General features: G+C 42.7%; 1 protein-coding gene across 3 annotated transcripts in view; it reads right to left on the bottom strand.

The window, feature by feature from the left end:
* The window catches only part of OTULINL (OTU deubiquitinase with linear linkage specificity like), a 296,600-nt gene extending 269,811 nt beyond the window's left edge, over positions 1-26,789 (bottom strand). Inside the window, exon 1 of one of the 3 annotated variants that reach the window (XM_085605970.1) lies at positions 26,480-26,789. In XM_085605970.1, the coding sequence (XP_085462096.1) occupies positions 26,480-26,489 (10 nt within the window). In that variant the 5' untranslated portion in view covers positions 26,490-26,789. The remainder of the gene's footprint in view (positions 1-26,479) is intronic. The other 2 variants (XM_085605969.1, XM_085605971.1) reach the window with 2 other exon arrangements.
* Between the last annotated feature and the right edge of the window lie 242 nt (positions 26,790-27,031).

The following is a 27,031-nucleotide window of genomic DNA, read 5'->3' as shown; positions in this document are numbered from 1 at the left end:
TTCAGATTCCAAGTTGCACTTGCACTTTTACGTCACAATGCGATCCATTTTCCTAAACATATCAAAGCAGGTTTGCACTATGGTAAACAGGAAGTGGTATTACCATACAACGTTTTATACTCAATCCTGCGTAATAAGGGCCCGAAATCTTTATTAAATATGTTTTTTAACGCTCGTGTTTTTAAAGCCAAGGTGTGCTTCAACAAAAAGATAAAGGAACCAATCTTTTCACACAAAATTGCAAATACAGACAGGAACAGGAGCGGATTATTCTTTCAAATCAAAATCTCGCACTGCCATTTTTACATTATACTCTGATCCATTTTACAAAACATATTAAAGCAGGTTTTCCCAAACAAAATTTAAGCAGCAATCCCGCACAGCTTTTAATACTACTGTACAGTGTTTTTTACAGAGCTGGAAGAATTTAAGTTAGAAAACATCCATTCTTTTCACACGGTAGACTTGCCAAACTGCTATGGTCATGATAAGATCTTTGACATTAAAGAGCCAGCCAGCCAGGCTGCTACATTCTTGCAACAGTGTTTTGTTTCCGTCTTTCTCTGATGTTCGAAACACCTGAGGCCCTTTTAAACCTTGTCTTTTTACTACTAAAAGTAGCACAGGAATATCACTTTTTGTAACTCTATGAAAACTTGCTTTAATATGTCACCCAGCCGCTCTATAAACTAAGCGTTCTTACTGTGTGGTATGGGCCCTTTTTATGTGTGGTTTTTTAGTATTATAAGATGTACAGCAATGGTGCTTACATTTGTTGTTAATAAAAACCTGATTTAATATGTTTGGTGAAATTAATTGGAATGTGACATAAAAGTGCCAATGCAACTTGTAATCTGAAAGAAAAATGTGCACCCTGCAATTGCTGTTTTTCAGTACTTTTCTTTATTAAATACAGCTGGATTAAGTAATTACCAGGCCGTTTGTAATCCTGTTATTGAAGTTCAAATTAACCTCTATTACAGGATGTACAATGCAGAGAGAGGTAATAACAAATATTTTCTTCAGTAGTTAGAACTACGGATAGCTAGCTACCTATATAATGTTTGCGGTGCTATTTGTTTCATTCCTGGGCTGCTCCTTGCGGCAGGCGCTCTATCCACTAAGCTATCTCACTCAGTGGTGGCGCAAAGAATGTGTATTTCTATCTTTTCTGAAGCATACCTTGCTTGCAAGAACGTGGCCATTAAAAAACCTCCTTTTTTTTTTTTTAAACAGTACGCGTATGGGCCCCTACTTATGTGTATAAAACATTGTACGGGAATGCTGCTTCCTTTTTACCATAATTACACCTTACAATACTCAACTTTCATGCCATATAAAAATCAGGTACTACATTAAGGAGCGTAAGTCCCTTGGTTATTACTTCATCATTCATCACAACCAAAACAACTTATAATAGTTTCTAACAATAAATTTGACAACTTTTAACAAATCAGTTACATAGCAGCAGAAACTAAAAAAATTAATAAATAAAGTATGTTACAAAAGGAGAAACCTATTGGCTTTGCCAATGCTTGTTTTCCCAGTGGTGAACGTGTGCTCTATAAGAACTTTATAACATAACATAACATAGGTCAGAATACCTGCAACCACGGTTCGTTTATATACAAAAACAGAGGAATGAAAGTGAATGTACTTACCTCAGTATCAAGATTAATAGGGATCTGATCACCTAAAGTCCTGAAGAAGGCCACCGACCCCTAGTGGCGGTTTTGGCCAAAACATGTCGACGACCCCAACTGACGCCAGGATAAGTAATCTGTTTTTAACCTTACCCCTATTCCTTGATATTAAGAATAAAATCACATATTGGCATATGAGGTAATTTAACAAAACTGCACAGATCCCACCAGTATTACTTATCAGACACTCCCTCCATTCGGAGGCATCACTCACCTGGGGAAGCGAGTACCCAGGCGCGGAGACCAATGATGATGCCACCCAAAGAATTGCACCAGCAGAGATGATACATTCCTCTGGAAGCAAATATAGTTTGAGGGTTTCCAGGACACCCCCGGAGAGACTCTGGCATACTATCCGGTTGGGCCCACTCTCTTGTGATTACGTACATATGTTGTCTGGGAGCCGAGTGGACCCCCCACCCCTTTTTTTTGCTGATATCTCCCTCTTCTGATTAATGGATTAATGAAGTACCTACATCATGGCTAGATAATCCTTTTTCAGCCAAGACAAGCAAGCCCCTGAGAGTTAAATTGGGAACAGCATTCTGCAAATGCAGTAAATCAGAGGAAAAATAACCAAGACAATACAGCGGCCAATATCAGGTAGAATGGCAAACTGATACCCTATCCTACACATGACTTGAGAAAAATGTAAACACACACCACCTCAGTTCCATGATGCTACAACACTAAACCATGAATGATAACTGCTAAAGTTAAACAAACTATTGAGCTGATTTCTCTGTATTCAGTTACATGTTTAGAAAAAGAAAGAGCAACTTTTGCAATTCAGAACAGTAACATTAATGTTCTATTTAGAATAAAAAGTGTCGAAATTATATTACGCCCTCATTGGGAAAATGTTGAAAGAAAAACTATGATTATTTCAAACGTATAACAGCATATATCTTCAAAAATATGTAAATTGCTAGTTAAGAGGAAAATATTAGTAAACTTAGATAAAAACGAGTCTATGAAGATGGTTTTATGTTTTGTGCGACTTAGGAAAACATAGATTAATATTGCCATTGGAGGGTTCTCGTGAAATCACAAAACAGGAGGCCAAAAACAGTGTGGTTTGTAAATGTCACTAGAAGCAGAAAATGGCAATACTAGATCATATTACGTTGCCATTTTTTATGTTACAGTTACTTTGGGAGAGTAAGCATGAAAAATCTGTTTTCTTTAAAGTGCAGTAAACAATGGCCACTGATTGGATTTAAATCTGTATGTTTTGCTTACAGTACATGAATAGATTTTGTTGATAGGATAATGGGGAATGGTGAGGCCCAATACATTTTGTGGCTGCAGCATTGCAGCAAAATTATGGATTTACCAAATTTGCTATATAATATGCCACATAATACTGCCAGAGAATGTGCTGCATAATTTGGCCTTTGGTCACATAATTTGGTCCTTCATGCCACATAATTCTAGTAGATCAAACAACAGAAAAGCTCCACAAAGGAATTTGAGGGTTGTCATGATAATCAAACTCATTTCACAAGGAAACCATGATTTTAACTACGTTTCCTGTAAGAAAGAAGTTTTTATACCAGTACTTTTTGTAACAAACAAAAAAGCACTGAAATGTGATTATATATAGCTAGAGACGGAGAGAGGGAATCCCATGCACTGCAATCGTGCACAGAAAAGCTCACAGATGAGAAACTTATACAGAAACAAATTGCACACATTTGCCATAAGTATCTAACAGAAGAACACAGAACATTCTTGTGAGAGTCCATGCAGACCCCCACAAGTCATATTAAACAGTTGGAAAGTGACTTTATTGTGCAGATTGCCTTCCTTCACCCTTATGAGCGTACCTTACGTCTGACTTGGGGTAGGTGGCAGAAATTATAGTACCTCCAGTTATGCCAAATTAGTTACTTGTGGGTGTTCAATTCAAATGTTCCCCAACATAGTCCTAGCACAAATTCCTAAAAAAATAGTTGTGTGTGCAGCACTTTACATGTCATTTGCATTCTCAAACGGGAATGTTTGTTGTTTCTTTAAAGCAGTTCATGTTCCTTAAAGGATCCGGTGCTGGTTTAAAAAACAAATAAATAAAATCCTGCTTGGGAACATATTTGAAGGAGCGGGCCATAGTCCCTTGGATAGCTTCGGGAGACCATAGGGGAGCAGCCAGTGGCATAAGGACTTAGGTCAACAGAGGCTATCACCCCCAAAATTGTCATATGTTCAAGCTGGCCTGTATAAAGAGCACCATACAATTTCTATAATTATTTCCTAAGTTCCAATGCGCTCTTTTTAGGCCTTCTTCTCCAGCCTTTTCATTGGTTACAAGGTCAAAAATGTCTAACTGAGTTGTGTGCTCCTTGGTCCATTTTGCTAGCAATTCAACACATTTCTCCCCAGATCCATATATTAAGTTAATACTGCCCTACTTTCTCTTTAGTACCCTAATTTTTGCATATTCTTTCCTAGTTTCCTCCAGGAGCATTATAAAATCCTCAATAAATGTCGCTAGTTTTTTTTAAAAGGACAATCCTTGTTCTGTGTGGTATCTTCAAGTTCTTATCAAGTCTCTCCTTTATAAAGGTCACACATTAAAGATGAATTATACAGTTATGTTCACTTTCCATAAAAGAAGTAGGGGTACATTAGAGAGAGAAACGCATTATGTACTTTGGCATTATCCCTAAGGCCCTCATCCTTGTCATTAATTTTGCGGTGATGCCCACCTTAGGGCAGGAGAAGGAATACAGAGTATGAAGACGTTATCTCCGCCCACTTTTGTAGGTGCCATAAAAGGTATGACCTCAGAACTCTTCCTGATCTCATGACTCATCGGAGTGGAATCCAAGACCTCCACCAGCCCTGCATCTTACACGTTGCACCAGTTGTCCTCTCTGGATGGGTCAGGGGTGGGGTAAGGGTTGCGCAATGCATCTAGAGATGACTGGAGTTGATGGGAGTGATCCCCACCTATCAAAAATAGCCAGCTTTGCCCGATTTATGGTGACAGGTTATGTAGTAAGTTTTTGCACAATGGCAAGATGCAGTTCACTTACTTGACACTTGGTGAGGTAATTGGCTCTATCCATGATGGACCAAGTAACAGGAGGCTCATTCTCTGTGGTCACGTTATGTCTCTTTATTGTGTATGTGTGTTGAACTTGTACACAGTTCATATTGTGAAGGCACAAACCTTTAGTTTGCTGTTACTGGCCGCAGTGCCTTTTTGGACATTTGAGCAGGGGACATGTATCAGGTAAGTTGTTTCCGATATTCTCTAATTATAAATTGGCAATTTCGAGAGTTAAGGGATAATTTACCATGGGCAAACATTTGAAGTAGAGGCACTGTGTGGAGAATCCCTCCGCTTCTCACTCTCCATTTCTCTGCCCTTCTAGTAAACAAGCAAAGATGCATATTGATTAATCAGAGGAAGCTTTTAAGATCAAATTAAATTATTTTTGACAGTATTTCTTCAAAGGAACTTTCTGTTACGCCTTTAAACCAGCCGAACAGAAATAAATTAATTTCAACTTCCTCAGAACCGTGAGAAGAGGAATTGGATTGTACTCCCTCAGATCACCCAGGGAAATAGATTTACAAAAATGTTACATAGCCACAGCTCACAATAATCAGAGTTACCTAGCACATTGTAAGCCTGCCTCTTCTATAGATCTTTCCTTGCACCCTCGTGTACCATATGTAATTCTTCAGGAATATGAGATGTATAAAATCAATGTTCCCAGATTCATGTCCAGATTATATATTAATAATGACATGGACAAGATCATTCCTGAGTCAGAACTTGGGTATTCCTTGGTGGTCAGCTTTGTTGGTAAAATGTCCCTGGATGGAAAGAGTTTCTTAAAGGAGCAGACTGACAAGAAGACTGATTTGGAATTAAAGAAGTCTATCTGTCTATACCAGCTTGGAGGTAATCAAGTTAGTCTCTTATTTCTGATTTTAGAGATGTTCAGGGCAATTCAACATGGTTCTGAGTGCTCTGCATTACTTGAATTCCTTTCCGTCTTCTCTAATTTTGATGTTGTAGGTGCTTCAGCCTTGGCAGAGAGTCCAACGTTTGCTACTAGAAGAGGAAATCTCTAGCTCAAAGGACCAGCATAATGACTCAGCACAAAAATATGCATCTCTCTGTATGGCTTTTGAAGGAATAGAACTTTGTGATTCAGACTTGGAAGAGTATGTTTGTTGTTTATTAAAGTAGAAGAAGCACTCTTTCTCCTTTTGTCAACCATAAGGCTTGTTCGCTTCTTCAATGCAAGCAACTAACAAGTATTCATTTCATCAGCTTTCAAGACCTCCTGCACAACATATATCTGCAAATTCAAGGACACAGGGTGGCAGGTACTTCAGGAGTCAGAATTAGCAGAAGATAAACTTTCTTGACCAGTTGAATTTCAGCGCTGCTGACAATACCAAAGATGGCCTAGAGTGGCCCATCAGGGGTGAACAAAAAAATCATTTCAAATTGGCTTGGGAGGCATCCACTTTAGATGCCTGGGTCCAGAGGATCATTGGAGAGGGTCATAGGATCAAGCTTAGAGCAGTACTGGCAGAATCTGGGACCATACACAAGTCCTGCCCTCAAGATCTGGTCAAGAAGGAGGCTATGATTTCTGTAGTTTATTCTTTGTTACCGAACAGAGCCATCACATCATTTGCACAAGAGGATAAGTCAATCATTTTTCTAGTTCTCAAGACTGTAAAAGAATTCAGCTTGATCACAGATCTACAGACTGTCAGCAAGTGGATCTTGAATAGTTAATTCAAAGTGGAGACACTTCAGAGTATAGCTCACTGATCTCAGAAGGGATGTTCATTGCTACGCTGGATCTTAGGCATGCATACTTTCACATAACCCTTTGCAGTATGTCATCAGAGATTCCGAGAATCTATCTGCTAGGAGACCTCATCAGTTCCAGGAGCTGCCCTTTGGGCATTATATCTACCACTAGAGTATTTACAAATATGATGGTTCACTTTGTAGCATTCCTAGATCTTCAATGTGCACAATTTTCCAAACCTACACGACTGGATTCTTCGTCTCCATAAAAGGAGAAAGCATCAGAAGGCTGCAAAATCTTCAGAACTGTCTAACAAACATCGTTTATTTATCAATTTCCCAAAATGCATGTTGAATCAAGACAGTATGTTAACAGGAGCCAACTTCAGAAAAGACTTAGGAATAGAGTTCCTTACAGTCGAAAGACCACTCAATAAATCAAATCAAAACATTCATAGAGCGCAGCAAATCACCAGTGAGTGTCTCGAGGCACTGGATGCTGCATGGAGGTTTGGAACACTCAGAGCATCCAGGTCTTTAGATCTCTTCTAAATTGCTGAAGCGATGGAGCAATCCTAAGGTGCAGGGGAGGGTTGTTCCAAGCCTTGGCTGCACTATGAGAGAAGAAGCGTATTCTGGTGTTGGCTCAGTGGATTCGACGACTGTCTGCGAAGGAGAGGGAGACTGAACAATGGTGCCTGGTTGGTTGGTGGAAGGTGAAGGGTTGTTAATGTGTGCTGGTCCTTCATTATGCAGGACCCTGTAGGCGTGGGTCATCATCTCAAACGGGCATCTCTTCTGAATCGGGAGCCAGTGGAGCTTCTTGAGGTGTGGTGCGATGTGAGTCCTTCTGGGAAGGTTGAGTAGGAGTCTTGCCGCTGTGTTCTGTAAGGTCTGAAGTCTTTTCATGAGTGGCACCATTTTTTTGAATACTTTTTTTAATTAGAATGGCAGAATATACAGAAATTGCATACATTTCACAAATAATTTCGTATTATCTCATCTTCTTGCATATACATATACACATACACATCCATGCCTTTCTTCTGTTTTATATTCCCCAGTTAACATCCCACCTCCCCACCCCTTCCCCCCCACACCGGGCTCAGTTATCCTAATCCTCCTGCAGGTGAATCCAGACTACCTTATCCATGGGGGCTCTTTAACAATCACGCCCTCTATCTATCAAGAGCTCAGTGCACTCGGGGGTACCCATAGACCCATAGCCCAACCACGTTTTCAACCTCAGACTCAAGCCTATCGGTAACAAGCTCAGGAAGTTCCTTAACACCTCCAGTAACTCATGCAACACCTTGAAGACAACAACCTCCTGGACCCCTTCCAATCCGGATTTCGAGCTAACTACAGAACTAAGACAGTCCTGATCGCAGCCACCGACGACATCAGATCCTCTGGACTGCAAAGAAACACCATCAATCATCCTCCTGGACTTGTTCGCTGTGTTTGACAATGTGTCCTACCACACCCTGATCAACAGCTTCCCCACATTGGGATCCAAGGAAACGCCCTCAGTTGTATAGCTTCATACCTCACAGACCCCTAACAGACTCAGTAGAGCTCTGATGTAGGTGTCAAAGCGCAATGTCATGATAGCTTGGTTTAGAATGTAGAGTTCTATTTTAGGAGAAGTTTTTACCATTTTCCCCGGACCCGCCTTGGCACTCCTTAATGACTCGCTAGCACAGGGCTGTGTTCCGAAGGCTTTTAAAGAAGCAACAGATGTCCCACTGCTAAAAAAATCAGGTGCGGACCCTGGGATTTTGACTAACTATCGTCCTATCTCCCTGCTTCCTTATCTGGCCAAAATAATGGAATCTCACGTGGCCAAATGTATCTGTACTTTCATTGAACAGTTGGAGTACCTTGATCCTAACCAAGCAGGGTTTCGCCCAGCCCATTCTACTGAGGCAGTAATACTCACTGTACTGGATACGCTTAGAAAGGAAGCCAATCAGACCACCCCCCAGGCCTTTGTGCTGTTGGATCTGTCAGCGGCATTTGACACGATCAATCATGGTATCCTGATCGACGTGTCAGGACGGCCGGTCTCAAAGGGATGGCGTCCAGCTGGGTTGAGTCATTTCTTGAGGAACGTACTCAGTCAGTGCGTCTCTCATAATTTTCTGCACCTAAAATGGCAACGACATGTGGAGTACCGCAGGGTTCCTCATTGTCCCCTCACTTATTCAATCTTTACCTTCTTCGCTTACTTCACTCCTTGAAAAATAGGAAGGTATGCACGTATAATTGTGCAGATGATCTGCAACTGGTGTTTTCAATCGATAATTCATCTGATTCGATATCTGAATTCCAGGCAACGATGTTACACATCCGTGACTGGATGAATAACAACCACTTAAAACTGAACCCAGATAAAACAGAAGTGATTCTGATAGGTGGTCCCCTGAACCCCTGGAACACACAATTCTGGCCAAGTGAACTAGGCTCCCCACCTAACCCTTCTTCCTCAGCTAAAAGTCTGGGAATGATCATCAACAATGATCTCACTATGAAATCTCAGATAGGAGCAGTGACATCCACCTGTTTCTTTCAGTTGAGGAAGATTAGGAGATTACTCACTCGGGAAGCCTTAATCCAGGTGGTCCTAGCCATGGTGATATCCCACCTGGATTATGCCAATTCTTTATACTTTGGCATTCTGCTCTATCTCACCTAAAGACTGCAGATGATTCAGAACCAGGCAGCAAGGTTGATATCCCAACAACCTAGATGGGAACGCATCTCTCCCACTATGAAAGAGCTACATTGGCTTCCCATCCCGCAAAGATGCGCGTTTAAAGTTGGTTGCCTTATTTTTAAAGCCTTGCATGGTGCTAGCCCAAAATTTATATCCAGACTTGTCCAGAAATACCTACCTGCACGGAGCTTGCGCTCTGCCCAAAAGAACCTCTTAACCATTCCTTCCTATAAACGGAAACAAATAGGTGGCTGCAGGTTTGCAGTATTGGCCCCCAGCTTCTGGAACACTCTCCTGTTAGATAAGAACCTGCACTGAACAGGTCAGATTCCGTAGACTTCTTAAGGCTTGGCTATTTACCCAAGCTTATAACTAGACTTGTTGAAAACTAAACACATGAGGTCACAGTACAATTCTTAAGTTCAGCGCCAAGAAACCAATCGGTGCACGAGCGCTTTATAAGAAAGTTTAACATAACATAACATAACACGCAGCAGAAAAAAGATTAATAATACTAAGCTCCGTGTGTGGCGTGGTCATTGAGGGTACCCAGGCTGGGAAGAGGCAGATCCATAGAGTGGATGCATTAGTCGTTTTATCGTATTATCCAGCTTTCTTTATTCCGCGTGTTGCATCCATCAACACGCGGAGAGGTTGGTTTGAGACGCATTGACTGAAAACCATAAGGAGTCGCAGAGCATAGAAACTATGGAAGCTGTCAAGAAACTGGCTACCAAGTTATATAAAAAACACTACAGAAACAGCTTCTAAGTGGACTTTGTTCACTTTAATGAAGACCAGGGCATGTTCCCTTTCAAGTAGGACGCCGTTTATTTTGTTGAACGTTCAGGCGGACAGTCTCCGCACTACATGATATTGCCTGTATCTGCTGTGGCTTTTCCTGAAGAAGGCATTTTTATGCTGAAACGCACGTAGGAAACCATCTGGAGTTACAGCCACCCAATGACACCGAGACACACCTAGGAACTAAAAGCCTGTATCCATGGCTCACCTATAGAAAATGTTCAAATTAATACCATAATGGCAATATAACATTTCTGACTATGTACATAATGTTTTGAATCATGACTATTTCAGGTGTCTATTGTACCCGTGATATATACATTATGACTGCTGAGTGTGAATGATGAGACAGATGTGGTATGTGTGTGGTTTGTTTTAGTTTCAATTCTTGAATATTTAATATACCATTACCAATTAAGAACTATTTTTGTACTTTTCAATTTTTAATATACATATGTTTGTCCCTGTCTCTCCTTATATTAGAACTCTTATAATTTACTGTGGTATTAATTCTGAGTTGCCCTAGGAATTTACCTTGTGTATTATTTCCCTGCCTGGAGGAACTCCCTATTAGCAGCAGAGGGCTCTTTTCTTTTAAGAATTAGTCGACTAAGCCATCAGACCCGCGAAAGGCACTTAAGACTTTGACAAATACAGGGCTTTCTGCACCTGTCCTGTCTGTAATAGGAAAAAGTATGGAGATCAATTTTGTGACTTTACACAACACAAAACGTCTAGTTCTCTCCTTCCTAGAGGAAGCTCTGGCACAAACTGTCCCTATCGTCGCACTCCTTATTTTAAGATCCATCCCTAAGAGAGAACCAATAAATAATTTTTCTCTATAGAGAGATGGTTTTAAATCACATTTGATATTATTTGCACTCTGCCCCTCATTCACAGACTCACATTGGAGTGTTAAAACACCTCAGCTCCTCTCCTAAGGGAGAGTAGAAGCCCACACAGTGTACCTTGCGGACACTGTGTGCAAGAGGGGACCCAATGATGAAGCATGTCACCATCATGGTGAGTGAGGGTTCTCGTCTTTAAAAACTAATATTTTTGAAGGTGTGTTTTCTGTGCACTTCTGTAATTAAACTTTGATATCTTTTCCAATACAGTATTTCTTTGTGAGTTTACAAACTGTGCTGCGCCAGACTGGACTATGAATATGCAATCCTCAGGAGATCTAGGGGACAGATATCTGCATAAGGAAACTGTTAGGCAAACATAAAGTTGGTACACCGGGTACGGTGTTTATCTTTTTTTACGTAATCTGAGCATGTTTACAGACCAGCATTCGACTGTATAATTACTGAGTGTTCTTACCCAGGGTTTTTGTTCAACTAGGTAGGGCTATATTTTTTTTGTGTGCATGCCTTTATTGTAGGGAATGTGCTAGTGTTAGCCTGAGCAGTAGCATTCTCAGAATATTTCGCTGTGCTGACAGGATGCCACCATACTGGTGATGAGGGTGAGCTTAAAACCAACCCGTGATCGTATTTCCAACACAGTGTGTTTTTTTTTTACTTGCAAAATCCACAATGTAAGACCCTCCTTACAAATTTCTCAGAAAACGATGGGTTACTTAGTACATATGGTAAATACCATTAACCCAGGGTGAGGCATTTACCATCTTTGGTAAATACCTCCTATTCAGAGTTTTCAGTAGGAAAATGAGGCATAACATATGAAATCGTTTTTTAACACACCGAATGAGGGCCTAAGTCTGAATGTGGCTATTTCCAGATGTTCACTTACTAAAAGTTCCATGGGATAGATTGTGTTATAATCCTTTCAGTTACAGCCTTTGCTTCTGTGTTAAAGACCAACATACTCAGGAAAAAAAATCAAATCCATGGCAAAGCAATTACATAACTGAGACTCAACAGCAACGCAAACCATGAACAGTCATAAAACAAAATGTATACATTGGCACTAAAATGTTTAAAAAAATAAAGTCTGCAACCAAATTGTACATAGTTGATTGGTTGAACAAAATTTAACAGAATGTTATACACCCCATTCAGAGCAGAAAGCGTATCATGCTGTCTGATTGCTATGTGTTAAATCAAAAAGGATGTTGTAACTTTTCATGATACATTCATGAGCCGAGTACAGTTGTAGGCAAAGTGGAGGCACTATTGTAAACAATACATAACAAAACACCTGGGTACTTAATAGGCATTGTATACAATGCTCTAGTTTCAACCTTATGGTGTCATTTAGTGTGCAAACTGAATTCTAGGGTGGTTAGGGCAGCTAAGTGTTCTTATCAACATTCAATTGACAGTGCAGAAACAAAGCCTCACTTCTGTACTGGAAACAGTGAAGACCTAAAAAAGGGAGGAATAGTTACACACCGCAAATCCATCTTTCACTGCCCGTGTGCGGGCTTTATTTTGAAGAGGTGGCAGGGATCCTCCCACAGACAAGACAGTGTGTAACTGCACCTACAAGTGGTATGAAACCTGAGGACTGTGAGACCATCGTGCCCCCTCCCAAAAGTGTCCTCTGGGGGCATGCGCATAGTTAGTGCTCCCCCCAAGAGCGTGTATGCACCTATGCCTCTGTCCATAACACACCACAGGTTTAAGAACAAAGGAGTTCCCGCGTCCGCACAAAAGTGTGACTGAAGGAACACCTCCTTGAATCCACACAGGTGCAAAATGTGCACACTTGCAAGAATTAATGACATCTTGCATAACAAAAACATTCGGCTTAACACGGATTCTGTTTCTTTGCAAGGTTCATCCTGACACAAGATCAACAATTCATACAAAAAGAAGGCTCATTTCTAAAAATAGGCAACGAGTCAAAAGCTTGACCCTTCAACAAGAAGGTGTCATACCAAACATCACAGCTTAGAAGAAAATGGAGGAAGCATATCCATGGGGCAGATAAGACAGCAGGCTTAAGATACAAGTGGCGATAAAATAACCTAATTCCCAATACAGTAACAGTGTACCTAACTTAATATGTGGCCAATGCTAACTAAACACAATGAGTTTTACTGTTTCCTAAATAAACACAAAGAGAAATCTATACTATCAAAGAGGACGCAACACTCTGTCGTCAGACCTCTTTCCAGAATCAATTTACAAAAGCAGGGCAAATTGTCCAGTTACTGGTGAGAATTTCAGGGAGTTCATGAATACCGTCCTTTTTGAGAGCCTCGTTCTGACATCCTTTAAGCTGATCCTCATATCCTCTTCTAAAAAAAAAAAAACGATGCAGCCAAGTTCTGCCCAATCTATAATTACCCGTACTCCACAAAGTGGATGGACTGAGCATTGATACAAGCTCCACCTATTTCTGAAACTTGTAGATCTCTTGAGCCTCCTCAAACTGGCTTTCATCCTCTAAACTACTCTGAGTCAGAAGTGACTGGTGTACCAAATAACTTGAGATGAGAGATGTATAGGCGATGTCAGACAAGCGATACCATTGGATTTGACAGCTACATGTCAACATCGCCAAGGATAATACACTTGTGAAGTGTCCCCAAAACTCGAGGTACTGCTCTGGAGCAGGTCCTGCCCTAACACAAATCAAAAGATAGGCAAAGGCGTGATAACGATCCACCCTTCATGCTTGAGCTTGTTGAATCCTACATGGATCTGTGCTTGCAACAACTACTTATGTATTAATTTATGCCAACTTTAAAGCAAAAGCACAGCTTAATTGTAAATGTGTGCGAGCATGCAGATATATCATTATTGTTCAGCACAGATGCCTTTTCTACAGATGAATTAATATGCTTACGAAAAATTTAGATCAAATTAATGAATCAATGACCATTGAAAGCCTGAGATCAATCAGTTAAATATGGAATCATGGTCGTGAGTGCCCCACCTTTCTTTCTGCTTTCAACCCTTTGGTCTACCAAGCTCCGTCTCTGTGGAAAGCCTGTTCAGGAGGGGTGAAACAATTAAAACAGACAGGGAGACCTTGGAAGAAGCCAAATATCGTACATTTATTTTAACGCCAAAGCTGCGGTCATGAGTTTTTAACTTAATTTCAGTGCTGTTGGATGTATGTCGTTACAACGCACACTTTTACAACGCATGCACTTACAACGCATTTTTTACAACGCAACATCCACTACAACGCATTCCATTACATAGCATGACACTACAACGCATGTTTAAAAACTACCTTTACAACGCATTCCATTACATCGCATACTACCTTTACAACGCATACCATTACAACGCATAGTATAGGGGTAAAAATTACTATTCTAACTCCAGGGGGTGCAACAGTAGGGTAAGTGTTGGATTGCGTTGTAATGGTATGCGGTGTAATGGAATGCGTTGTAAAGGTAGTTTTTAAACATGCGTTGTAGTGTCATGCTATGTAATGGAATGCGTTGTAGTGGATGTTGCGTTGTAAAAATGTCGTTGTAAGTGTAGTGCGTTGTAACAGTTGCGTTGTAAAGGTTGTTCACCGTGCTGTTATGGCACATTTTGGTGACAGCCGCAATTAACACACAGATAGCAGGATAACATTTTGAAATCAGATGCAGAGCAATCACAAGCATTTAAATCATTGAAATCTGGTAAATGTAAATGAAGGAAATGTAGAACAGTTAAAAAGGGCAAAACACTGAAAACCAGAAGGATCTACCAACATTAGGGACAGAGATATCACACATCCGTTGTTCTAGTATTTAGAAAACTATAATGTGACTGATCAAATCTGAAGATGCTGAGGGAGATCTTCAAATGGCGGCCAGGGCACACCAAGAAAACTATCACACACGCCATCATCACCAGCAAATTGGATTACTAGACCACCCGTACGCTGGAACCGCCAAGCAACTCACCGTAAGACTATAAACCACTGAGAACACAGCAAACACACTCATTTTCACCCAGCCACGCATTACTCACCTCAGACCACACCTCAGACAGCTCCACTTGCTTGTAATACACAAAGGTGTTCATTTCAAACTCCTCACCCACACATTCAAGGCACTACACAACTTTGGTCCCATATGTTGTGTTTGAATAATGTGGTCTGCATGACTTACGAATCTGAGGTAGTACGGGGCTAATCACAGTGTTTTCTTTAGCTTTATGGTTTGTGCATCAGGTGAATTTGTTTAATCATATGACATGATTTAAAAGCACCAGTAGCATTTATGTTTGTTCAGTTAGCACATTCCCTTTGGTGATCGCCAATGTTTGGCATGCATGATGGTACATTTAGGCTGTCAGATAATGGTGGTTTGAAGGCACTTTGTTTTAATTAGGTCGTTAGCATACGATTTAGGAGGTACTCATTTATTCATTTTGAGAGAGGTTTGTGTCAGGGCACGTTTATTTAGCAAAGGCAAGAGTTTGTTTGTTTTAGTACTTCATTTTTTCACGAGGACTGTACTCCTCGTGAAATTACATGGATTACATGAAAACAAAGGTTAGATCTCAGTTACAAAGTAAAGCATTTTGTAAGAACAGCACAATTACGAGTGGGATGTGCTGGTGATTTATATGTAGGGCTCCCGGTTTATGGTATTTATTTTTGTGCCATTTCCGTCTGTATTTATCCATATTTCTTTTTTGGGCATTTTTTCTGTATTTATCCACATTTATTTTTGCCAGAAGCAAAAGAGGACGCTACAGCTAGTATTTGTCTACATTTATTTAAATGACCAATGCCAGTGTCCACCTGAACTCATCTAGAGCAGGTAGCAAGAGCACTTTCAGTGAACACGACCTAAAACCCTCAGTGTTACCGAAGCTTGGCTAGAGTAGACAACAGACAGCACATTCAGTGTCCAATACCCGCCACTGCCACTGTGTACGTGAGCACATAGTGACCAAGGAACAATGATGTTACCTAAGCTCTTCGGGTGAAGGCAGCAGCAAGTACATTTATTGACCAATGCCCACCACCTCCAGTGTCCATCTGAGGATATCTAGAGCATTTTCAGTGACCAAGGCACAACAATGTTAGTGCTTTCCTAAGCTTTTCTAATGCAGGAAACAGGGAGCACATTCAGTGACCAATACCAGTGTCCACCTGAACTCACTTAAAGCAGGAAGTAAGAGCACTTTCAGTGAACAAGACCGGAAACTCTCAGTGTCTACGGAAGCTTGTCTAGAGTAGACCATAGAGAGCACATTCAGTATCCAATGCCCACCACTGCCCACCTGAGCTTATATAGAGCAATCTCATTGACCAAGTAACAATGCTGTCAGTGACTACACAAGCTCTTCGGGAGCAGGCAACAGCAAGTACATTTACTGGCCAAAGGCCACCACTACCAGTGTCTACCTCAGCTCATCTGGAGCACTTTCAGTGACCAAGGCGGAATGCTGTCAGTGACTGCCTAAACTCGCCTACAGCAGGCCGCAGAGAGCACTTTCAGTGAGTACAACCCCATCAGAGAGGTGTGCTTCCCACCAATCCAGGTAGTAGCAAGCACATTCAGTGAGTACACCCCCAGCAGAAAGGTGTGCTTCCCATCCCTTCCCTGACAGCAAAAGGCACATTCAGTGACTACAACTCCTCAACAGACAGATGTGCTTCCCACCACCCAGAGACAGCAAAGAATACATACCATGAGTGCAACTCCTAGGCAGCCATGGATGCTACTCACTCACCCGCATGCAGCAGAGAGCGCATTCAGTGAGTGCACGTAACCAGCAGAGGTGGGGGCTTCCCACCAACCCAGGCAGCAGAAGGCACATTCAGTGAGTACACCCCCACCCCCAGCAGAAAGGTGTGCTTCCCGTCCCTTCCCAGACAGCAAAAGGCACATTCAGTGACTACAACTCCCCAACAGACAAATGGGCTTCCCACCACCCGGCGACAGCAGAGAACACATACAGTGAGTACAACTCCCAAGCGGTCAAAGATGCTACACACTCACACGCATGCAGCAGTGAGCGCATTCGGCCGAAGTCTGGTGCTGAGGGGGCCCCCTGGAGCTTGGAGGCCCCCCCCCGCACCGTGGGGGCTGCGGGGGGGCCTGTGTAATGCCCCTGTGTTTGAGGATTTTCAATTTACAGCCTAGATTTTTTTGTATGAATCAATAAATATTACATTGGTAAATGGAGAATGTTCTTCAATCACAGAGATTAGTTGGAAAATGGGGTGGTAAGGCTGATTTCATTGGTGTGTGGCAGACCGGGCTGAGACAGCTTCCCGGGCACACACACAGTACCCAGTACTTCACATGTCTTAAAGACCATTTGCTTGTTAAACACCCATCCCAAAGTGAAAAGAATACCAAAAGAACCCCCAACCACATGAGGAAGGAGGACAGAGGATCCGATTTCGGACTCTGGTGCTGCCAGTTTAGACAGACTGTGTCAGAAGCAGCTTTCTCAGTGTAGTGTCCAGGCTTTTGTCTCTCTTCTGTTTGTAGGGACACTGTGAAGCCGCCATGTATCTGTCCCTTGAGGGCACATACACAGGGGAAATACACGTACCTTTGTAGCTGCACGCGGCATAATTTGCTAGTATTTTGCCGTTTTTACATATAAATACAGACAAAGGAAAAACAGATTTCCATCTGTATTTATATGTAAAAATCTGTTTAAACTTAAAACCGGGAGCTCTATTTATATGCTATCTGTCTCATTGCAGTTACCCCTGATGAAGGGCATATGCTAACGAAAATGCATTGGGTTCTACAGCAAAGTTAACGTCACACTATAAGGGGCGGTGAATCCCCAGGTGTTTGGAAAGGCCGGGATAGGAATTTGTTGAACATGGGTTAAAATATTTGAATCACGCATGGGCATGAACTGATAACGAATCGAGATCTAAAAGTAAAAAAAATGGATTAAAACAAGGAAGAAATCTTTGGAATTCATTTGTTAGTTAAATTCTCTCGTCGCAGTGGACCTTGTGCTGGGACCTGACAAGGCTCCACTAATATTTCAATTCAGTCAGTGACCCATGAAAAAGATGCTATGGCCTCCTGCCTTTTGTCCCATTTCATTTTCAGTTACGGGTTCAAATAGGGTAGTTGACAGAATATGCAAAAATTGCCTTATCTCCGACCTGAAAAGGAGGGGTGCTAATGGAATTCAAAGAAAACTGGACAAATGTCAAGTCATTGAGGTGTACAGACCACTATAGCTTATAAATTCGGATACTGGAAATAGAAGGTACTGGATATAGATCAGTGAATCAATAAGGAATTGAAACTAATTGAACATAATTCTAGGGTGCAAACTAGGAACAGGAGGATCACTGACACCTTCTGGTGGACAAATACTAGTGTCACAAACTTGAAGGTCGTGTCCACAGAATCAGGAAAATACTGGACTCATTAGTACCAACTAGTTTAGGGTGCATCCAGCCCTTTTAATTGTGATACCTAGCAAACCATGGAAGGTACAGTGATGGCTCCACTGGTTCCAAGTTCATCGCGATCAGTCTCAGCTAATGGTACAAACTGTTGTGCCTAGACTAAAGAGAGAAAACCTGATATTCTCAAGCAGATGGAGGGGTAAAACAGGCTCCCACAAAGTCAAAGGGGGTTCAGTAACCTTCTTCAACTACTACATATCACCTCTTGGTGAGGTGAACCAATAAATATCTTTCAATACACAAGAAAACAACGAAGCAGAAATGCCACTTTACACATGCACATCCACCTCTTTCGTCCGTCGGGAAGTAATTACTCCAGATGCAAGCATCAAGCCTCCCTCTGCTCATAGGAGGCTGAATCAACTCCCAAGATTGAACATCCCTCTTGAGGTTTAACAATGAGCTACACAAATGCCGAGACACAAAAAGAAGAAGTCCAATACAGTGCAACTGGCTTTAGCCACTCAAGTAAACAGACCATTATATAATTTTGAGTTTTTTGTCCATGTCAAAACGTGTACCACCTGCGTTGAAGCAGTCTCGTCGCGCGTAGTCCCGAAGTAAAAAATAAAATAAAAAAACTTTTTTTTTTACTTCGGCTACTACGCGCGAAGAGACTGCTTACTCTTGCAAGTTTATCAAGACCTCCAATCGAGTACGGAAGTGTAGTGAGAGAGGATACTTTCGACTCTCTTTGGTACAGGTGTCACACCTTCAACGCAGGTGGTACACGTTTTGACATGGACAAAGAACTCTAAATTATATAATGGTCTATTATTGTGTTTAGCCTTGAGAAAGTCCTTTCGGATGCCTGTTTCGGATGATATGAAAATCAGACTTGATTTGGAATAAAGGATATACAAAGTAAAATCAAGGCAGTTTTATGGACTTTGTTTTCTTGAGTGGCTAAAGCCAGTTGCACTGTATTGGACTTCTTTTTGTGCCTCGGCATTTGTGTAGCTCAATAAATATCTTTGTGAATATGGATTAAAACACTTGGCGTAAATTTGAGAAGCTTGTGTACACCTCCTAACTTGTTCATCATTAAATATTTGTTAATTACCTCACTGTGTTTACATCTCATCCTCTCACCTCCAACAATTAGATCAGAGTTCTCCAATGTCAGTCCTGAAGGGCCGGATCAATGCCAGATTTTCATGAAACAACATTTAGCTAAATGTGGATATGCTAAAAATCTGGCATGGATCCGGTCCTCCAGGACCAACACTGGAGAACTCTGACTTAGATGAAGATCCCTAAGATTCTTAAGACCATTAGATGCTGAACACTAAGAGAAATTGATTGATCTGAACAAAAACAAGCCTTGATGCATATAAATGCAAAAACAACAGTTGATGGACAGAATGCAGAACAATGTCATACATTCACCCCTGTACAGAGATCTGGGCCTAAATCCATCGTTTTTTTGCTCACCACACCATTCCAGTTTGGACCCAGCCATATGCAAATCAGTCGTGACCCTGTGCCTCATGGGAACAGTCCAGCCCGAACTACCAAACCAGGTCCTCCCTGGACTGGAAACAAGCATCCCAGGACCGGTTTAGGAGTTTCACCCCTCTTCAGCCAGGATAGCTTGATTCCAGTGGCATGGAGAGCACGGGGACTCACGTCTGAGCATACCCGTCCCATTCGGGGTGACAAATGCAAAAACAACAGGTGATGGACAGAATGCACAACAATGTCATACATTCACCCCAGTACAGAGATCTGTCCCTAAATCCATCTTTTTTTGCTCATCATGCCATTCCAGTTTGAACCCAGTCATATGCAAATCAGTCTTGACCCTGGGCCTCATGGGAGCAGTCCAGCCGGAACTGCCAAGCCAGCTCCTCCCTGGACTGGAAACAAGCATCCTAGGCCCGGTTTAGGGGTTTCACCCCTCTTCAGCCAGGTTAGCTGGATTCCAGTGGCATGGAGAGCACAAATAGTGGCACAAATAGTATCTCCTTTTTTTTTAACTTTAAAAGGGGCAAAAGCTCCATCGGCCCACCTGGACTCGAACCTGTCCATGTTATATGCCTGCTAGGGGAATTATAATATCTTAACTTGCTATAACATGGTCATTTCAGATTGTGCAATCATCTATAATTCAGCTAATTCACCAACCCATTGAGCTACGACATCACCTAGCTAGAAGGTTTATTCTTAAAACATGAACAATTCCATCTTTTCAAACACCCTCCAAAACATTCAACTGTAACTGTTTTGGAAGGAATAGAAGACAATTGTTTTACGATCTAAATTCTTCTCTGTGAGAAGCTTCAGTAATTAGGCAGGAAGTAGTTTGCGTTGAGACGCGTGCATCGACAATTCTGTGCTTTCGTTCCGGGATCAGCACTTTTACGGCCACCCACGATTTACCAATGCAAAGTGTCTTGACATTCTCTGAACATCCGTTTTATCTCCACTGTGCACTACGGCATCAGAAACAAATGTAGCACGTTTTTATTGTGGGGTGGAAAATAGGCGTTTCTGTTCTAATTGCGTGTGCCATCTGCTGGGTGACCCATCCACGTGTTTACGTCTGGGTGTAAATTACTATGATGTTTAAATATGCGATGCTGCAAATATTGTTCAAAAAGCGTGTATGCGTTACAAAGTAGATTTCCTGCTGCAGCAGCACAGTTGGTCCAGCACACAATGAGCAGTCATGTGTCACTGTGTACCTAGAGTCAACAAAAGGCACGCGTCCAAAAGGCGTCTGCATAAGGCCCTTGGCCACAGGCTAAGGCTAATGGACGTCAGCCTCAGGAAAGACCATCTGGAAGTGAAACACTTAGTGGATCATGGATAACTACGGACTATGCAGCGGCTTTGAAACTGCTCTGTTCATACACACAAAAATAGAAACTATTTTTGAAAGCGAAAATCCATCAATGTAAGAGTTTGTTTTTTCGGCTTCTTCAAAACAGAAAATTGAATAGGGAGAGATTTCCCCGATAGGATTGTGTACAGAACGAAAAACTTTCATGCACCGAGAAAAACAAAGCCACACTTGATTTTTACATCAGGGTGATCAGATTTAGATGTTGCCGGGCCCCTGCATTTTTGCATGCTTCCAATTCCTTAAAGATGGGTTCTTCTTTTTAAGGGTTATGAGGCAGTGTGCTTAATTTGAGCCGGTGGTTTCTGGTGCTCAGCACCGACACCTAATGGTTTCCGGTGTTCGGCACCGGCACTTACTTGGCAACAGGGCATTTAAGGCAGTCTGCCACATGGTGGCGCTGCTCATGTAATTTACAAATGAGCAGAACAACGGTTGTTTATGAAGACAATATACATTAAAAATAACTAAAACCGGCCTCCCCAGTCATTCCTTTAGCGTTGGGGACCTGCAATAATCTGAACTGTCGCACTTGCAGGTGAGAGAGATGGTTAGTAGTTGCTCTGGCAGCGACAACAGGGGCGATGGGTGGTGCATGTTGCAGTAGCATCCTAATCAGTGCCCTGGCACTTTTTATTTTACAAATTAAGCACTGGGGCCTTTGACCTGGGTGGTCTCTAAAAGGAGCAGGTCCAAAGAAGCATCAGTAGGAGAAAATATGTATTTAAGGGTGTGGCTTTAAACACAAAATAAAATCCCGTGCTTCATACATCATGCCATCTGACCAATATTTGGGTGAGTGTCCCAAATGTGAAAGTGTCATGTTGTTGTCACACACAAGTCAGACTTATTGACTCTGATAATGCTCGTTAGCAGAATTAAATGATTGAGTAATAAAGATGATTTTGTTGTGATGAATTAGAATTGAAAATGCTTTACGTCTGCAAAAATAAGACTGTTAAATTAATATTACTAATGTCTATGGCAGTGGCGGCTGGTCAATTTAGAAAGTGATAGGGCTATCGCACGAAAGTATAAAACGGTAGTCAGGACACAAACACTCACATACGCTCACATACACACACACTGGCACAAGCTTGCAGACAGGCACATAAACATAAGCATGCTCTCAATCATACACACGACGTGGAACCTTACCCAGGTAGACTTCTTCAGCATACAGTTTCCTCTGCACGTGGATTCCCAACGTTCACTTCAGACGAGCAAGGCACCAGAGCGAGGCTCACACCCTTATGCCCAATAAGAAGCTCGGATAGGACGGAAGGCTATCTTTTTTCCTATATTGTGGCTTCTGATGGGGCATAAAGGCGCATGCCTGGCAGGCGCCAAATCTGCATTCTCCGACATGCTGCACTGCCTGACGCTAGTGCGGCATGACGGAAATGTATGGCATCTGTGAAAGGACGGGCTGTAACAGCCCACGCCTGACACATGCACAATATATCCCAGGGACGCCTCTTCTGGTGTAAGGTGATATTGCAGAGTTTAAGTAAACAAGTGATTGGGGATATCATTTTGTTACATGTAAAAGCTGTAGCATTTCAACAAATGGGATGCAAGAAGTGACCCGTGATTGTGGGGGGGTCGCCGCTCTATTGGCCCCTATAGATCAGCCGCCCCTGGTCTATAGAAATGGTAATGTTCTTTAGAGTGTCTCAATCACTCCCTTTCTTCCCTTCACAATCCTTGCATCTGCCGTCTCTTACTCGTTAGAAACCCTTTTCCTCCAAAGCATTCTGAAAACCTCCTTTTGCATCTCTCACATGTCATCTCTCACTTCTCCAGTACTGTCTTTTTTGTCTCTCCTTCTGCACACACTTCCTTTCCTCTACTTCACCATCCCCCAGCACACACAAGCCAGCCGGTAAGCACTACATTTTTCTTTCCTTTAGCATTTGCCATATTGCTACAGATGAGCACCGCCTCCACAAACTTTCACATACAACTTTAATTAGAGCTAGCACGTGTGGCCAGCGCTCTGAGCGCTATGCAGAGAGGGCAATGATTGAATGTGCATGTAGCCTGAACACCATCACAGATGGAAACCTGTATGCCTCATCAATCATCATTACTTATCCTCAACCTGAACTCAACCGGACACCTACAGGAGACTCAGTTCACTGTAAGAGAAATTCTGAATGAAAAGGAACCTACAGAAACATATTTAAAAAAAAAAAAAAACACTCAAAGAATGCAAGATGACCTAAAACGTGCAATGTCATCAGGGACTGCAACGCTACTTTAAGGGTTCTTACAGTCATTGTTATGACTAGGGTGACCACCCGTCCGTAATTTTCACGAACTGTCTGTAAATTAGCCCTAACGTCTGTTTTCCGTGATTGATGGACTGCATTTTCCTGTAATTTTTGCCTCTCAGGTAAAGGACAAAAGTTAATTCCCACAATTGAGATTCCCCAGTTGAAGTAGGTGTGAGGGAGTCCCCTGTGCTATCATCCGACGGAGGGGCAGACAGCTAAAAAGAAATAAACCTTCTTGCCAGGGTGCCTGCTTCTCCAAAGAAATGCAAATACGTCCAATTGGTTAGTTGGCAAATGTAAAGGCTGCTTGGGAGGCGTTAATTGATGGAGTCACTTAAAGCTCCCTAATGACAAGAGATTTTCTTTTTGAGAGGTACTGTAAGGGTGTTCCAAGCTGAGCTATGACGAGCATGTTTTTAATGTACAGTTATAAAAAATGTTTGCACTAGATATTATCTGCACATTACTGAAATTGTACTTTAGAAGCCTTTTCTATCTTTAACCTGAATTCATATGTGCATTTATTGCCAGCCTATATTACACTGTGTATCATGCACATTTAAAATAATGACAAACATTCCCAGTGCTTTCAACGATCTCCTACCACTGAGATTGCAGAAGTTCCTTTTCACTGCTGCACCAAACACTATTCATTTCTGCAGGCCTGTGGTAGCACATATATACAACTGCCAGCTTAGTGGACTTATGCATCCACTGCATGGGGTCTGTGTTTGACCTCATGGTCACAGGATCAGATCTCAGCGGTTCTACTCAGCCTTTCATCCTTCTGAGGTTGGTTAGGCTTGGGTTTTTTAGTTAAGTCAGGAAAAGTGGCGCTCAGGCTATTGCATGTACTAACTAAAGACCTGTATTGATACGGTGCTGCCAGGTTGGGGGAGTAACCTGATAACCCCCGGGGAACGTGTGAATCACAGGATCCACACTGTAAGGTAAGCACAGTCCTGGGCACACGTGGTGAGGATACTTGCAATATTACATTCAGTTTCAAAGTGTTATATAGATGCAGTGGTCGACACCAGTATCAGCTCAAAAAAGTTTCTTTATATTGCAACAACGACTATGTTGAATTAAGCAAACCAGCCGACACGTGTTTCGTCACTGGGAGAGGTCCCGTGACTCATCAGGGCAATCAAGCGGTTGCATCAGGACGTGTGCCGGCCCCCAGAAACCGGTGATACTTCCAACCCGATTGGGGGCGAGCAGGAGACTGGAGGAACTGTGAAAACAGGTGCTGAAAAGCGTTGTGTTTGGGATGAGGAGTCGATGTAGGAGGTCGCGGGCTGTGTACAAGCCGAGCGGCGTGTGATACTAATGCTGAGGCGGGTACGCCACGGCGCTTGGAAGGTGGGCAGAACCTGGGGTGTGAGGAAGAGCTTAGCAGATTTATTAATTTGCCTGGGGCAGCCGTCATGGCTCGCGGGTGGGGTTGCGGGGCAGAGGGGGGGGTCACATGGATGTCGTGAGCGGGGGGAGCGGGGTTTAGAAATAAAAAAATAAAGAAACTTAACTTGAGGCCCGGTCCCGCGTCTTTTGTGCTCCTGCTCTCCTGAGTCCGCTTCCAGGATCAGGAAGCCGGTAGTCAGGCTCCCACCCCTAAGCCAATCACAACTCTCCAATGGAGCATTGTGATTGGTCTGAGCTCCATGACACTGTGGGCATGTTCTCCATGCAGGCTGTAATACTATCTGCATGGAGAACAGGGAAGTGTGCATGACTGACCAAACAGTCATTGCGCACTTGAGTGGTCAAACCACTCTGCCCCTGCCCTGCTCTTTAAACAGAGCAGCCCCGCCCACCCTCCCGCCCGCAAAGGAAACATAATATGATAATAACTAAAAGTTATTATCATGTTGTTTCCTCTTCTCGCATTGCTTGAAAGCAGTGGGGCGACGCTCCGCCGCCACAGCGGTGGCGTGCCACTGGAATTTGCTACATGTTAAGGTGCGAACAATTATTTAACTTTGCATTCAGGTACTTTCCTAGGTCCATGTGTGAGTAATTCATCCAGTCAGGTATTTTGCTATGCGTTTTGGGACATGTACTCCTGTTTATCCTAGTATAACAATCAGAACTACAAGACCCAGCATGCAAAGTAAAAACCTTGCCTGGATAACCTACCCACTCACAGTTCTGACAAGTTTTCTAGGTCAATGCATGATATGCTACTCCAGTCGAGGTTTTTTCTTTGAATCCAATGACTTGTAGCCTCATTTATTTCACAATAAAAGGGACAAAAAGTCCCTGAATACAAAGAAAAATAGCTGGACTCGAGCAGCACACCACTCATGGGCCCGGCAAAGGTGACAGCTATACACTCAGAGGCATGGGAAACGTGAGTGCTTTTATTCGCAATGTTCCTATAGGATAGCCGTGAAAAGTGAAAGCTACAAGACCCAGCATGTTTTGTGCTGCTGGCTGGCAGTCACCTTCGTGACATGGGGCCAACCTCCAACTGTCCTAAAATGCAAAAGCAAAAAATAAGGACTGTGTGACTTACATCTGACAGGACCACCAACCAGCACACCACAGTGAACAAGTAGCCAAGGATGCTGCTGCAGAAAGGCATCGCTCGAGTCACTGAGGTGGCAGCTTGGAAGCTCTGCCCCATCTGCCCTCTTGCACTTCCGCGAAGCAGCCCTGTACAGAGCCGTGGGTGTTCCAAGCCCACTTGAACAGAAAGGGGTGCATTTACAAGTAGGACCCTTGTATGACATCGTACTGTTCATTTTTCCGGCACAGACATCCTTCCACAAAAGGCACGAGACACCCACCCCCTCAAGGAAGGAGTATGAAGTGTTCCGTACAGCCCGTGCCCTCGGTATGTGGGCGTCGCTCAGGAAACCGCACCCACTGCGGCAGAACCCTCCCGTTTTTTTTAAATACTTTTCCACGTAGGCTTCTCTTGTTGAACGTTTTTAAATAAGGGATGCTGCATATATATTAAAGACTTTAGTGCAATCGTACCTGTGGTTACTTTGCTACTTCAGAGCTTACCTCCTGCCATGCTGCAGTGGGGTCGAGGTAGGTCCGCCGTAGGTACTGCCGCTGTGGAGCTGAGCCCGCTCTGCTTCCTTCCCCGTCACTGCTTCTGTTGCCGTTCTTGAAGTGCCCTGACAGCACCTGCACAGCACCCGCCCCCTGTCAAAACCCTCAAGCCACTTTTACGAGCTCAGTTCACCAACCTTGCAAACGCTTTCTTGCGCGTCTGTCACCATGATGGACTGGTTTCCGGGCCAATCACGGCTAAGAACCGCGAGCTCGATTTTTTTTCTGTTTCGTTTTTTAAATGTTGTTCATAGCGTTCATCATGTACAGTAGCGTCTCGCCTTGTTTTCGTTTGTTCACCAATAGCAGTTTAGAAGAGGCGGAGCCATTCCAAGGGAGGCTCTTTGTCCCCACCCTCCCCTCAGGCGGTGAGTCCTCTCAGGAGGAAGCAATTACCCTACCAGGAAACAGAACGTTTGCGGTGCCCTCTCAAATAATTCTGGGACAGAGGAAAGCATCAAACCTCTTTTTTTGTTCCTTTAATTATAGCCTAAACTAAAA

This window comes from Triturus cristatus, chromosome 5_1 (genome assembly GCF_964204655.1).
Source record: "Triturus cristatus chromosome 5_1, aTriCri1.1, whole genome shotgun sequence".
NCBI classification, from domain to species: Eukaryota; Metazoa; Chordata; class Amphibia; order Caudata; family Salamandridae; genus Triturus; species Triturus cristatus.
This window is presented reverse-complemented; position numbering and strand designations above follow the sequence as displayed.